General features: G+C 35.0%; 1 protein-coding gene and 1 pseudogene across 3 annotated transcripts; one reads left to right on the top strand and one right to left on the bottom strand.

The window, feature by feature from the left end:
* The window catches only part of LOC107754247 (centrosomal protein of 70 kDa-like), an 8,833-nt pseudogene extending 3,262 nt beyond the window's left edge, over window positions 1-5,571 (top strand).
* A 2,619-nt stretch (window positions 5,572-8,190) lies between these two features.
* Window positions 8,191-12,801, bottom strand: LOC107754238 (methylmalonic aciduria and homocystinuria type D homolog, mitochondrial-like). Of its 3 annotated transcripts, XM_016570606.1 has the most exons (9): window positions 12,734-12,792; window positions 12,075-12,113; window positions 11,831-11,975; window positions 10,997-11,214; window positions 10,824-10,932; window positions 10,637-10,746; window positions 9,025-9,111; window positions 8,721-8,934; window positions 8,191-8,286 (listed from the first exon to the last, which is right to left on the bottom strand). In XM_016570606.1, exons 2-8 carry the CDS (start codon window positions 12,081-12,083, stop codon window positions 8,731-8,733), a joined length of 882 nt encoding a protein of 293 aa, XP_016426092.1. In that variant the 5' UTR covers window positions 12,084-12,113; window positions 12,734-12,792; the 3' UTR covers window positions 8,191-8,286; window positions 8,721-8,730. The 3 variants fall into 3 exon arrangements, with proteins under 3 accessions (XP_016426092.1, XP_016426094.1, XP_016426091.1); XM_016570608.1 differs by having other exon boundaries at window positions 8,191-8,934; window positions 12,526-12,801; XM_016570605.1 differs by having other exon boundaries at window positions 8,191-8,934.
* Between the last annotated feature and the right edge of the window lie 3,538 nt (window positions 12,802-16,339).

Raw genomic sequence — 16,339 nt, 5'->3', positions numbered from 1 at the left:
GAATAAAAGTTACACCTTCTTTCTTTGCGTGAACATTTGGGCGGCATTATGCAAATCTTCCCACACAGTGATGTAGACATGTGGGGGCGTGTTTAAACGAGGCGTTTTAGGAGGGCGTGGACAAGTCTTAACTTTTATAAGTAATATCTCTTTGGATTTGAGACTTTAGTCCTTGCAACTTTAGGGACCTTATCTATTCACGAACAGCTTGTAACACTCCAAAGAGAAAGGAAGAATTGAAATTGCATCATATGACCCCTTTAAAGAATTTGTCATCCAGTAATTGCATTGATCATTTGTGACCCTGGACCACAAAACCAGTCATAAGGGTCAATGTTTGATATTGAGATTTATACATCATCTGAAAACTGAATAAATAATATTTCCGTTGATGTATGGTTTGTTAGGATAGGACAATGTTTGGCCGAGATACAACTATTTGAAAATCTGGAATCTGAGGGTGCAAAAAAAAAATCTAAATATTGAGAAAATCGCCTTTAAAGTTGTCCAAATGAAGTTCTTAGCAATGCATATTACTAATCAAAAATTATGTTTTGATATATTTACGGTAGGAAATTTACAAAATATCTTCATGGAACATGATCTTTACTTAATATCTTAATGATTTTTGGATTTAAAAAAAATCGATAATTTTGACCCATACAATGTGTTGTTGGCTATTGCTACTAATATACCCCTGCTACTTAAGACTGCTTTTGTGCTCCAGGGTCACATTTCTTACTGTGCTTGTAAAACCTGACACTGTTTTCATAGATGCAAACTCCTCACCTTTCAGTGACAAGTTCTGACAACTCACCTTTTTGAAATCAAAATATAAAGAACTGTTTTTTGGTTGTTGTTGTTTTTTTTTTCAACAAGTTTTGTATAGTATTTTTTTTTTTTACTCTTTACTTCAAAAACGTTGTCTGAAAAGGGTAATATTTGATGTATTTGAGGTCTGAGATGTGGGAATGGTGAAGAAGAGAGAGAGGGCAAACATTTAGCATTTTAGGTCATTGCCGTCTAATCAGCCAATAATCTATTAAATAGCCTGCATAGCACTTCATTTTTTTATAACATGGGATTTTGACCAAATACATTCAATCTTGATTCTTGTAAAATGTTGCAACAAGATGTTACGGTAAATGTTTTTTTTGTGTGTGTGCGCGCGCGCTTGTGTGTGTGTGTGTGTGTGAGAAAAATTACAGTTTGGGACATATAAGGCAATAAAAAATATTTTTTAAAATACCTTAAAGTAACTACAAATGAGCTTGTAAAGCAAATATCTTTAAACGAAATTCCGTGTGGAGCATGCCCTCGATCCGAGCTATGTTCTCACCTTTTTCCTCCCTTACCTGTTTGCATCTCTGTGTTTTTGTTCCTCTAAAGGATTTTGGACATCATCGACATGTACGAGTCCCAAATGCAACAGCTACGAAATGAACTGAAGTTAGTGTATGAAAGATGTTCATTTTAATTAGAAATGTAAATTTCTCTAACATAGCATCATCTTTTCCTGCAGATTATATAAAAGTAGCTCTGGAGAGAAGGACTCCTCAAACTCCCAAAAGAACAGTCTTCCAACTATAAGGCCCTTTTAAAGGTATCTATAATTAGAAATATCTTAAATCTATTCTCGATCTTGACATGTAAACGTGATTCTGCTCATCTCGAGTCATACCAGGAGCAGCTGAAGGAGACCAAAGCTCAGCGAGAAGAACTCAGGACCGAAATCCAGCAGTTAAAAGAAGATCTGGAGTCCAGGTTGATAGTGGATTTTTGTAGCCCTTACTATTGGTATATATTTTTAGTTGGTGACGTTTTAAATATTACACATTTTAGACCAGTGGTCACCAACCTTTTTAGGCCCAAGATCCCTGACCTCGGCCTTTATGAAAGACAAGATCTACCTATTGAAGAATTTATAGAAAAAGACATCCCAGATTGTACTTCAAATTTGAGGCCTTTTACTTAGTATTTTAATTAGTGATGTGCCGATCATAGCTGATTCAGAATTCAGATTTTCTTTTCTTTCTTTTAACTAGCAAATTAGATTCTGATACTGATACTGATTTTTAAGCAAATTTATTTATTGGCTATTTGCTTTATAACAAACAAACTGGCTTTAAACAACAGTTTAACAACTGCACAGCAGTTGTTTTTGATTTGATTTAGATTAATTTCAGGATTTAAAACAAAAACAGAATGGTCTGACTTTAGGTGTTATTTATTTATTTGCTACATAAAACATCTGCACGAAACAAAAACAGCAGGTCTGAATGAGACGCACTTGCGCTTTATACGGAGAAGAAAATGCCATTGCCATCGAAACTTTTCTCAAGACAGTTCCCTTCAGTGATGCATTAATATAACCCCATAAATGTAATGCATTTTTGTACTTATTTTACTGTTTTTTTTTTTCGGGATCTACTGGGACAGTGATAAAGATCTACCAGTCGATCGCGATCGACGGGTTGGCGACCACTGTTTTAGACCCACCATAAAAGAACTGAAAACCTGCAAACAGCAGTTGAGACGCTTGGATCGGATCATTCAGCAGAGCAACATCAGGTAAGATCTGAAATGAACAAACAGTTCTTCTAATGAATCAGGCTAATGATTACAAATTACTTACTTGTTAAACAGATCATCTCAAGCACTCAAAACGCTGGACTCGGCAGAGACGCTAAACGCAGATAACACCGCCATCCAGCACCTGGATGCCTCTACCTGCAAGAGACACCTTATGGTACGTAAAGATAAAACCATAAACTCTTTTGTTCAATTTAAAATATCAGTAAAAGCTACTACAGTATCTCAATTAGACAAAAGGGTCAGATGTTTCCGGTTGTTTTCCAGGATGTTTGTAAGGAACTCAATGTGCAAGATGTCAGTCATCTCATTTCTGCTGTGAAAGTTCAAAGCAAACAAGCTGAATCTGCCTTCAAGCTGGAGAAGGTGATATTTATCACAGTTTGGAATAGCATACTATTTTTTGGTATACTAATATACACATAGAATATAAACTAAAACCATTTCCCAAAACACAGTAAAATTTGCAGTATTATGTATCAACTTGACCTTCTGTCTTCAATGTGACAAATGAGCTACATGAAACAAACAAAGACTCGCTATTTGATCGGACTGACGAAAAATATGATGCAATTACGCAACTTAAACTTTATGTAATGAGCTCATGATGTAATAACAGTTCCATCTGGAATGTAGCCGATGCATTTCTGACATCATCACAATCTGATTTACTCTACAGATCCTACATGACATCACTGCAGTCCTGACCAATCCCAGTGCTCCGTTGAGTTTGCTGAGGCAGCTTGCGCAAACCGACCTAGAGCTTTGCAGGGAGGCGGAGTCTGAGCTGATTGTTCCCACCCTGGAGGTTTGGAGCCGACAACTAACCTCTCTAGCAGTGAGTCAAATCTTTGGGAAATGAATTTAACTAAAAATACGGTCACATTTATCACTGTTTGGCAAATTTTTCAATAGGAATCCACACGATTGGAACTTTGCTTGAGATTTTGCAGATTTCGCAACTGCTTTAAGTTGATTACGCAGATTCACCACATTGACCAACAGAGGTCAGATTGGTTTGAAAGCGACTTCTGTGTGAGAAGTGCTTCATACATCGCTACACTATCGATAATAGACAACGAACCTTTTTTGCAAAATCTAAATTTTGCTCAAATTTGCACATTTAGCATTGTTCGGTTATTTTTTGTGTGCAAAATTTAGTCATTTCAGTAGGAATCTATGCAATTTCACGTAAGGGTGAAAGACTTCCCCACTCAGATTTCACAACTGGTTCAAATTGGTTACGTGGATTTGGCGCATTGACCAACAGAAATCTGTTTGGTTTAGAAGTAACTCTGCTTCATATATTGCTACGCTTTTGATGACAAAATTTGGCTGAAAATTCATCTACAGATGTGGTCACATTTTACGTTTTAAAAATTTTCATGGGCAAAATTCAGTCATTTTAATGGCAATTTATGCAATTGGGAACGGTTGAACCAATGGGTAAAACCTGGTTAATCTTTGGGCAATGAATTTAACTACAGGTGCGGCCACATTTACCGTTGTTTGGCAAATTTTTGACCGCAAAATTCAGTAATTTTAATACGAATCTATGGGAATGGTTGAACCCATTGAAATATCTGCATAGGGAAATCTTTCACCCTCAAGCAAAGTTCCTGATTGCATAGATTCCTACTGGAATTACTGAATTTCGCAGAAGAATGGTAAATATAACCACATTTTTAGTTAAATTAAATTTCTGTGAATTTTCGTAGCTGAAATTTGGTGATTTCATTTGAAATCTATGAGATTGGAAATGGTTGAACCGGTTGTGAAATATCCTGTTAAAACGACTGGATTTTACCCACAAAAATTCGCCAAACAATGGCAAATGTGACCGCACGTTTAGTAAATTCAAATTTTGGCAAATGTTTGCAGACAAAATTATTTCAATGCAAGTCCACACTACCAGAATTTTCATGTGAAAAGTTTTCCCCACTCAGATTTCGCAACGGGTTCAACTGTTCTAGATCGCATTGAAAAGGCTGATTTAACCCACAAAATTTTGCCAAAATTTGAATAATTGAACAAAAGGTACAATTTATACCATCAACTTCATACTTTGTATGAAGCAAAGCTCAAACAGAAATTTCACAGAAATGTCCCCAATGTGACTGCACTTAAACTCATTGGGTTTGAATGTGATTTGTTTGGTTCACTAGGATCTTCATCGTGCCCTTATCCGATTGGAGAAGAGGTTGTTGCCATGGCAGCCAGAGGGCAGCATCACCGCTCCTTCAGGTCCTGTGCGGGTGGGAGACTTGATGCTGATCGTCGACACGCTGCTCGATGAGACGGCATCAGTCGACAAGGTACTTCTTCTGAAAGCAACATTTCTCTTAGTGTGCTTAATTAATGATCCATCAGCTGAAGATGCTCACGATGTTCCTCAGGTTCTGCGCAGCCCCACCAGACACACCCTGGAGTCCATGGTCGCCCACTTCCAGAAACTCTTCGATGCTCCATCGCTGACGGGAATCTATCCTCGCATGAACGAGGTCTACACCAAGCTGGGCGAGATGAACAACGCACTTGGGTATTGAGATATAATGAAAGATATCTCAGTGTAAGTGCATGACATGCAACCTTCCTCTTTCTCTCTGAATTGATGTTGTTATATCTAGATGATAAAGCGCCTCCTAGCGAGGTCGTCATCAAGGTAGCTGCAATCGTGCCGCAGTCAGGAAACGCTGCAGGTCAGGAGCTCTACAGGCTTCTGGAAAGCAGTGACATTGACCGGTACGTCCATCTCAGTGTTTTAGTCTTTGTGCTCAAATGTCTGTAAACCTGTTCTATAAGATTTTACGATGAGGTTTAAGTCACTAACATCAGTTAATGCAGTAATTCCCAAACTTTTTCATCAACCAAAAACCCCTCTAACCTAAATATTTACTTGGCGTCCCCTTCAGATTTTAAGTTAATATTTCAAGAATTGAATAACATCCACAGTTCTTTGATGTCACATAATGGTCAAATGACATGTTGGTAAACAAATAAATTTTTCATCTTTTTTTTACATTTAAAGTGTGAATTTTTAGTCATTATATTTTTATTCATTATTGCTTTTATGTTTATCCATTATTTAATTGTATTCATTAGATTTTTTATTTTTATAAAAAATTTTGTCATTAGATAACTCCATGCAGTTTGTGTTTTTGCATGAGGTATCATGAATGAACAATACATTTATTTTATAATATTAATCATTATTTATATTTTTAGGTGTTTAAATATGCACAACTTAAATTTAAGTTTTTCAATACTTTGATGCCTAATTATCTAAAGTACACTTTTTTCATGTAGTTCCATGCGTCAGCTATCAGAAATAATAATGTGCGATTAAATATTATTAGTTAATGTCATAGGTATCATGCCCTAACAATGAACAATAATTTTTTTACAGCATTTACTCATCTAAGTTGATGTTAATTTAGAAATATAATATAACAAAAAATAAATAGAATAAATAGAAATTTTACTAATTATTTTATGATATCTAGTACATTAATGCTTATGAATTGAACCTCATTTATATTGACTCGTTCAGTTTGGTGCTTCAATTTATGTAAGAATGGCATGTAAAAAATTAAAGCATAAATTTTCACATTTAATTTGTTAGTTTAAATAATAATAATGTTCAAATTAACATTAGTTAATGCGTTATCTAATAATGAACAGTAAGTCTTAATAGCATTTACTAATCTAACTTAATTTATATTTATAAATGTACTTTAGTTCGTTGTTAATTCCTTTTCTTTCGTAATATATTATTCAATGTGAAATTTTAAAAATGTATATGAAAATGTTAATGAATTTATCCTTATAAAGCGTGACCAACTTCTTGTGTAAGTTCATGTTTAATTCATTTGCTAATTTTAAAATCGAATTCCATGCATCAACTTTCAAAATAATAATGTTCAATAATATGTAAATTATGTATCAAACCTTTAAAAGCATTTATTCATTTTAGTAAATGAAAAATATTACAGCATAAATGTTCACATTTTGGGCCAGATTACGCCAGCGCAAACTGTCTTTTGGCGTTAAAATGGATTTACTAAAGTTGTGCAGTGAAGAATTAGCGCTGTTAAGGTGTGGACACAGTTGTTTCTGTGACTTCACCTCATTGAATATGCATTTGTAGGAGTTTCCTTTTCGATCGGTTAATTTATGGCAGGAGAGTATGTAAATGAATCACGCAATGCGATTTCCTAATGTTTGCGCTTGTCAAATTACACCACTATTGAACGCCCAAAAAAAGCATGTCTTAAAGCTGGTCATTATGGAAATGAGATGTTGCGTCCGTGTTCTTTAATGTGCGCATTGTCAGTAAATCACACGCAGAATTTTCCCCTCCCATCAAGCACTTTTATGGAATTGTTTAGTAAATCTGGCCCTAAACGTCAACTATCAATATCATTGTTACCTCATCCTACCTCATTTTTTAAAAGCATTTGCTGATCTAAGTTAATGCTGACATATACTCTGTCCATTGTTGAATCATGGTCTTGCGTAATCCATTAACTTATACTTATAACTTAAATGTTAAAAATGTAGAAATGAACCTTTATAAGTTTTGTTCGTTATTGTAAAGTACACACATTGGGCCTCATTCATGAAACACGAGCAGAACGAATTTTTGTGTAAATCATTCGTAAAGCTGTTCTGACGTAAATTTTCAAATTCATGAAAATGTTCGTATTTTCAAAATGTTAGTTGATACGACAGAAATGTACACCTGCTCCCTACCACGTGTAAATGGTGTGTAAAACTTTTTGTGTTCTTTTTGGCAAACTGATGACACTGAATTTTGATGCACTGCCATCATAATTACAAGTTCATTTGCCCTTGTCCTCTTTTTGAAATTTTTTCTTCTTCCCATTTTTAATTAATTAAATTATTATTGTTTTGCAGCTGAGTTGATAATTGTAAAACGCAGCGCTCGTCACTGTCACTATTTACCCAGCCGTAAATAGAGGGGGGGTGGGAGTCGGGACAAATACCTAACCATCCTACTTGTACAACGATGGAGAAGTCAATATTACTGGTTACTGCTTTATTATATTTAGTAAAATTCTTAAAAATGAGATACTAGTAGGCTAATACGTTGCCGCCATTAATATTCCATACCATAGAATATTTCGTACAGTTTTGCTGTACTTTGGATCAAATAAATGCAGGCTTGGTGAACAGAAGAGACTTCTTTAAAAAACATTAAAAATCTTACTGTTCAAAAACTTTTGACTGGTAGTGTATAGTCGGGGGGGGGACATGTCCCTCGCGTAATCTACGCCCCTGATAGCAACTAAAGCGTCTTTTCCAGCAACTAAAGCTGGAAAAACGCTGTGCCACCAAAGCGTTCTCAAGCGCCACCAGCTGGTCGTTTTAAGAAGAGCGCCTGACATTTTTTCAGCTGGCTAAAAACTCTTTGGTGGTCGCACACATTATTGAATATTTATTGTTAGGCATATGGCCTAGTCTTTTTTTGCGTTTATGCAATATACTGGAGCCAACCAAACCTGAGAAAGTAGACCAGAATATTCCACTGCGTTCCTGGACATGCAATTTGCGTAGCTGTCATTTATAGGCGGGGTTTGTATTGTATTTCACAGTATCATCGTAAAGCTGAAGGAACACGAGGAATTCTTTCCGCTTTTCCACTCGTTCATACTGGAACTTCTGCAAACACTGGGTGAGAACAAACTTTATTCACGTTCAACAAGACAAGAATCAGTCAAACTGAAATCAACAGTTCATCCAATAGTGTTCTAGTGCACTAAAATCATGGCGCACGATTTGTTTGCCTAAAAAAAATCTTGTTAGACATTGTGGCGAGTTGCGTTTCCTCTGTTTCAGACGTCGCGATTCTAGACGACTTTTTACCGACAGTACGTTCTCTCAAAGGCTGCTGATGTTTTGTAAAGCACCATGTGGATTCACATCTGAATTTAAACGGGTTCATTTTTTTTTATTTTTTATAAATTAGCATTTTTGCTGTGTGTTTTAAATCAGCTCACAACAAGCAGTTACTCTCAAAAGCTCATTTTGTAACATCACAACCAGCAAGTTTGTATTCAAAAATCTCTCCTCTATGAGAAACAGTATGTAGATTTTGCTCAGGTTTGCAAACGTCCATCAGTCTTTGTCCTCCGAAGCGCTGGAGTGTCCCTGAAGTTTCTCCATGATCAGACTGTTGGAAGGTGCGTTAGTGATGAGCGTTAAGACAAACGTGGACGTCTCCTTGAAGACGTGGCGTATGAGCGTACACGACGCCAGGTCCTCGATGTGAAAGCCAGCGTGACGCTGTAGAATAGAGTCCGGCGTCTGAGCGCCAAAAAACTGCAACAGAAAACACTCGGGTTTTTATAAAGTTGTAAATATTTGAAATCACTTATGGACATCTGTTTGGACTGTGATGAAGGTACTTACAGCTTTTCCTGACAGTGGATTGATGAAATCGGCCCAGTATCCTCCTCTCCACAGCGTGAAGCAGATTTCTTTAGCACCACTGACAAACTGCAATCAGATGTTTAATAAACACTGTTCCATTCATCAAAAAAACCTAAAAAATGTATCTTGTTTCAACAAAAAATATTAAGCAGCATGACTGATTTAAACATTTATCAAATGTTTCTTGAGCAATAATTCAGCATATTAGAATGATTTCTGAAGGGTCATGTGACACTGAACTGAAAATCCAGCTTCATTCTACCATCCCAATAATAAGTTACATTTTACAATATATATAAATAACAAAAAAACAGCTATTCTAAATTGAAATAATTTTTCACAACATTACTGTTTTACTGTGTATTTTATCAAATAAATGTAGCCTTGAAGAACAAAAAAGACTTAAATATTAAGATGTTCTTTTTTCCATTATATTCAGGACAGTCAAGCACTTGAAAAAATCATCTCATTGCTGTAATTCATTCCTTTTATATAACTTTAGATGTTTTTCTCATTGATGATTTTAATTGTAATACATCAGTTATTTACAATAAAAATCTGCATAAAAATACATTATAAAATGTATCACAACGCAATAGATTATAATAATTAATAATATATTAACAATTTATACTATATATAATTAATGTATATACTTTATAAATAAAAGTATTTAATATATTCAATAAAGTATCATGATGCAATTAGTATAAATATACTATTTATTTAATAATAATATAATGTATATATAAAAATACAAAATGTATCACGATGCAATTTAATATACTTATATTATAATTTGTAATAGTTTATATGCAATTTTTAAATATAATATTTTATAATAATAATAAATTATTTAATTATTCTATATATAAAATGCATCATGATGCAATTAGTATAAACATACCATTTAATAACAACGTAAATATAACAATAAATAAAATGCATCACCATCCAATATAATATATTATAATTTGATAATCTATAATTTATAAATATAATATATAATTTAATTCAACATATAAAATAAATCTATCACAATGCAATTAATAGTTTAATAATAATTTATTACTAATATAATGCAACTTTACATTCCTTTGTATTTTTTTGTATTTAAATGCAATTATGTTCAATTGAAACCTGCATTAAAAAATGTATCCAAGCAATATAACAATTTAAGTTATTATTATTATTATAATTTTATAAAATAATGATTTTATGATGAATATAAACTGCATTATAATTTATGATAATTTATACATAATTTAATTCAACATATAAAATAAACGTATCACAATGCAATTCATATAAATATACAGTTTAATAATTTATTACTAATATAATGCAACTTTACAATCCTTTGTATTTTTTTGTTGTAATGCAGTTGTTCAATTGAAATCTGTATTACAAATATAAAAAGTATCAATGCAATAATATATAATTTATAAAATGATTATTATTATATTTTTTATAAAATGATTTTATGATGCATTATAATTTTTGATCATTTATAATAGTATATCGTTTATTATAGAATAGTTAATACTATATAATAAAAAAGAGTGTCATTGAATTCTCCAGTCAGACTCACATGATCTAGTAGTTCCTGTAGATCTTCTGTGGCCGTTTTCTGGCTCTTGGGTGTTACGGTGACGACAGTGATGGGACTCGCAGGCAGCACTGGGAAGAACAGCTCTAACTCTGTCCAAAACCAACAACGATTCGATTCAAAAACTGGAAGTGTGAAGAGGTTGGACATGTTCTATGAGACGCAGTACCTTTCTTCAGCAGCTCTGGGCAGGAATGCATGGAACACTCCACATCTGACTGACTGAAATAGTGCTCAGCTTTCCTGACTCTCTGCGCCGTCAGAGACACTTCTTTACCCTGAACAAACAAAAGAATCAGCAACACAACTGAAGAACCAAAGGATGTCTGAGCAGATTTTTACCTGATACTCATTCACAAACTGAGCGAGGATGAACTCGTGTCTCTCTGTGCTGGATGGGGTGCTTAAAATGTCCGGGACCATCCTGTGAACCGGCCCTGTCATCTGTAACCCGGTACCCTTCAGGTGACAGTCGAAACCCACATTGCCTGGCAACTGGAAGCGCTGATCCTGAGGCCCAAACGGACCCATGGTCTCATCTGGCCACACTGTCCTGGGACCTGTCAGACAGACCATTACATTACCTTTCATTTCAAAGCACCGCGGGATAACAGTTGGCCATTTTAAGCTATAAATATATATATATATATATATATACAAAATGTAATATTTAAATATATAATATATAAAAATATAATGACAAAAAAAATACAATATACAAAATACTATAATATTCACACACACACACACACATCACATTATATACAGTTACACTATAATATTAAACAAATTTGTTAACACTATATAAATTAACTTTAAGTACATATATAAATAATATCAATTTCATAATTTCTAATGTTGTTTTAAATACATTATACAATTAAATTTATTAACTTTAAATGCATATTTATAACAAATAAATATCACAATTTATATATATATGTATATATTTATTACACAATTTATTTATATATTTTATGTTTATAATTATATTATAATATATATATATATATATGTCCCCTTTATAATCATCCTACTATTAACTAATTACTATAGTTAAACCATGGTAACCACAAATTAACCATAGTATTTGTAGTAAAACTGGTTACTAAACTTTCACTACAATAAAACCAAGATGTTCATGTAACAGAAACGTTCATAATATGCATTACACACCTGAGTTTTGAGATGGCACAGCTATATACGGCTCATCTGATCCAGACGAACCCGCGGCTGAAAATCCTCTGATGGCCACGGTCCTCGGAGCCAGTGTGAGAACCACAGACGACTGACTCAGCTGTCTGACCCTCCTGCACAGCACCTGCATTAATAACACACACATACACACACACAGCGTTACAGCACACACACACTGTACAAACACATGAAGAACTGGAGCAGCAGTCTGTGGAACACTCACACTCGCCATAATGTGTGCACAGCTCCACCTCACCGTAACCTGCAACAAACAAATATATTCAACACTCTTTTCAAAGACTAAACCCTTCAAAGAACAAATAGACTAATTAGAATAATGAACAACAATAAGTTATATAATATAAAGTATTATATACATAACTATAAATAAAAATATACATGTGCAAAAAACATGTTTTTTTTTTTTAATTAAAATAAGGATTCTCATAGTAGACAAATATTATTTGAGCCAATGTTTCTATGCGTTAAATTATATTAAACATTATTTTATATATATATATATCCATAACGGCACTTGTTTTTTTGACTAACGTAAATAAAACTAACAAACACGTTAAATGTCAAAATCTGTCATGCACATTTATATGTGTACAAATGATCATGGCAGAGGTTGATTATGTTTTTCTTTACAGCATAAATCAGCTTTTAATCACCTCAAACCCACACAAACACCCCACTGCTATGCTCCTCTCACTTTCATTTCAAACACGATTAAAGAACGATACAAAACGCGACTTTAGTGTCAAACTGTGATCGACATGCTCTTCTGATATTATAGATCTACATGACACGGGTTTAATCGCGATTTGTCATTATTTTAAAAGTGTTTTTAAGGTAAAGTACAGCGTGTTCTCCACTTGCCCAGTTTGTCTTCACAAGGTTCTGCTGATCACGCTCGCACGCCGAGCGTCATGACGTCATGACGGAGCGCCGCAGAGCACAAAAGCCGCAGAAAAAATGTAAAATGTGTTGAGTGATTAAATAAAAAGTAAAATATTGTGATTAAATAAAAAGGAAAAAAAGCCGCGAAAATGTTAAAATAAGTAAATAAATAAATAAATATTATTTTAAATGTTAACAATATTCAAATTTATATTAATTAACATTAAATGCACATATAACTAATAACAATAACACGTTAAAAGTTAGATGTTATTATTTATATATGTATTTAACTGAAATATGTATTGTTACTATATATTAAACATTTAATGTTAAACATAAAATATATTAATAAATATACTAAAATATATATCAGTACAGAAAAACAATATTACAATTATATATATTGTGAAACTTGTGAAATAGAAAATATACTAGGTTTATTGTAATAATTAATGTCGGCTACTAGTTGTAGTAGACCAATGATATGATAGAAAGTACAATAAAAGTATTTTTATTTACTTTTATATTATGGAGGGCTAAATAACTACAAATTAAATCATTAAATAAATGTTGAAATATATAAATAAATCTTTAAATTAATATTTAAATAAATAAATGCATAAATAAATATTATATTTATTTATTCATTCGTTTATTTATCTATTTATTCATTTATTAAATTAAATGAATGAGTGTTTATTTATTTATGTATTTATTAAATTTTATTTACATTCATTTACGTATTTAATTATGTATTTAACGGATTTATTTATATATTTCAATATTTATTTAATGATTTAATTTTGAGTAGTTTGGCCCTCCATATTAAATCGTCTTGCCTTTATATTTAGTACACCGAGAAGAAATTATAATTATTATAAATAATATCGTTATCATCATTATTATTATATTTCATTATCCGTTATTAATTTCCTGTCGGTCTTCAGCGGTCGTTATGAAATCGCATCGGTCGATTGCGTCACAATCACGCATGCGTTGACAGGCAACGTCCACTAGGTGTCAGCAAAAGCGAAGCAAACGCTTGCTATTCTGCAGCTGTGCCGCTGATCTATAATAGAGAATATTATTATACAGATCAGTGAGCTCTGCTAAAAATGTCATTTTAATGGCACTATAAGAAATCACAGACAAAAACGGCACGAAACAACAAAGAGCAAAGGAGAAAGAGAAAGCAGTGGCAGGGTTATAAAAGAGCGGGAAGCTGTCATATGAGGTGAATGTCGCTGCACAGGAAGGTTAGACAGGGCGAATGTGTCAGCAGGCCAGAAAAAGCCTGTTTGAGGGGCAGCGCGTCTCCCTGAAGACTGACGCGTCCTCACAACGCAGCGAGTGAGGTTTGTGCCAGAGGCTTTTACTCTCTCAGATATTCACTCCCGCATCTGCATCATTAGCGGCCGCCCGCCATCTGGTCAGCAGCAGGTCTTTGAGACGGGTGGATCGCATGGGAGCAAGGTTGCCAGGTTTTCACTACAATTGCTGCTCAGACCTAAGCCACTAGAAGACAAGCCTGCAACCATTAGCCAAAAAAGCGTAACGGCTAATGCTAAAGGTCATTGCACACTGAGTCCGAAATTTTCCAAGTATAGGTCTCTGCAGGAAAGTAATGGGAGTTACCAAATCGGGGCGTTTTTAGACCATGTTTCCTGATTGCCTGTGACTTCATAGTGACGGTAGGTTTAGGGGTGGGGCTAGGTAAGGGGGATCATTTTGATTGCATGATTGAGAAACACCCTGCAGTTTGAAAACACCCACAAATTCAGGAACGCCCACTTTTGCTCTGCAGAGACCTCCATCTCAAATTTTCACACATTAAAAAATAAATACGACCTCATGTTGTGTCAATCACATTTACACACTGCCTCCAAAACTTTCGTCCATCATAAAAAAATTCAGATAGGGTTTAGTTTTCTGCGTTTTTCGCATCTGTAGCAAGCATTTTCAGAGGTGTTTTGACAACTCAGAGCCAACGTAGAAGCAGAAGCCAAAATTGTATGCTGGTTTCAATGCCTGGCGCGCACCTTTCCGATGCCACAGTTTGGTGCGTGTGTGTCCTTACCATAGATATACTGCCAGTCTCTATTCAGGAACAATTTTAGAGTTTACACCGAAAAAATTGCTGTTTTAAAAGAGACGTCACTGACTTTTTGCAGGTGGGATTCAGCTTACGGCACTTCTCATTTATTCCTATGGGATCCGTAAACGGCGATTGAGTTTCGCCCAACTTTGACTGAAATTCAATGACGTCAAGGCTGTAATGTGATTGGTTATTACGGCACACGTGATCCAAGTTAGCCGTTACTCTTTCTCCAATACAGACCCTCTCATCTCCCTATAGTAAGACAATCTCTGCTCAAACTAGCCTAAAACTAGCCCAATCACATTTCGAGGGGGGTCCCCATGTAAAAATCACATTCTGGGGGGTAAAATGCACGTTTTTTTGGTGGGGTTCCACTGATTACATTCGCATTTTAGGGGCTATATATCACGTTTTTGGGGTCGCTTAAACCCACGGATATGAAAAACAATCCACGGCAACAGTGGCGCTGTCCCAAATTGCACCCTAAACCCTCACGGTCTTCCTCTGAGTCCGCACTTTCGTGACGTAATGCCACTTTGACTGTCGGGTAGAAGTCTGCTGTGGAGCTCGCCCCAGTGCGGGCTTGGCAGAAGTGCGCATCGAGGGCACATAGCGGCCGCAAAGGGGGCACTCGCGAGCACCCTTCTGAACGTAAAAATGACAAATGGGACACCTTACGGTCTCATGGATTTAAGGGACACGCGCACGCGGCAGCCATTGGAAGTCCGTAAGACCGCAAGTGCACATGAAGTGTTCCATTTGGGACAGGGCCAGTGTTGAGGTAGTCCAATTCCGATGAAATGACACACAATCCGACATCTACATTTGAATAAATATTTTTTTAAATCATAATTATATGAATTTTTAGTTTTGGTAGTTAACTATTCTTAAGGAAATGTGGGTGCAAAACTTACAACACAATGTGCCGGTAATGGTTGCCAGGACTTTGCTGTGTGGTTGCTGGTGTTTTGAGTTGTTTTAAGTGTGTTGCTATGTGGTTGCTAGGGTATTCTCAGGGGTTTCAGTTGCTATGTGGTTCCTAAGGTGTTTTACGTGGTTATAGGTGTGTTATGTGGTTGCTAAGGTGTTATGACTGGTTTCAGTTGTGTTGCTATGTGGTTTTAAAAGCGTTTCGAGTGGTTTTAAGTGTGTTGCTATGTGGTTGCTAGGGTGTTCTGGGTGGTTGCAAGCAAGACAACTTAATGCGATGCAGAGACTTCAGGGAACACTTTTGAACCCGATGATTCAATGAATCGTTCATTAAAACGAACAAACTGAATTCACCAAAATGAATCTGGAATGCCAACCTCTATCATCCATAGGCTATTTTTTCAACAAAAAGTAATTATTACAAAAGATGTACCAAGGCCAGATGTTTCAGAACAAAAAATATGAGTGATATAAACAGGAGTGTGTGGAAACATCCTAATTCAGAGCTGTCGCCTACTGTGCTCGAGTCTCAGAAAATGCGACATAGGAGCGGT

The sequence above is a fragment of the Sinocyclocheilus rhinocerous genome, unplaced genomic scaffold (assembly GCF_001515625.1).
Source record: "Sinocyclocheilus rhinocerous isolate Xijiao unplaced genomic scaffold, SAMN03320098_v1.1 scaffold1584, whole genome shotgun sequence".
Lineage (NCBI taxonomy): Eukaryota > Metazoa > Chordata > Actinopteri > Cypriniformes > Cyprinidae > Sinocyclocheilus > Sinocyclocheilus rhinocerous.
The sequence above is the reverse complement of the archived record's forward strand: the minus strand, read 5'-3'. Positions and strand labels throughout refer to the sequence as shown.

Excerpts from the sequence above, each read along its gene's own strand:
- LOC107754238 (XM_016570608.1), bottom strand. Across the intron at positions 11,215-11,830 it reads TGTGCCATCTCAAAACTCAG|GTCCCAGGACAGTGTGGCCA; the intron begins GTGTGTAATGCA and ends TCTGTCTGACAG. Across the intron at positions 9,112-10,636 it reads TACAGGAACTACTAGATCAT|TTTGTCAGTGGTGCTAAAGA; the intron begins GTGAGTCTGACT and ends ATCTGATTGCAG.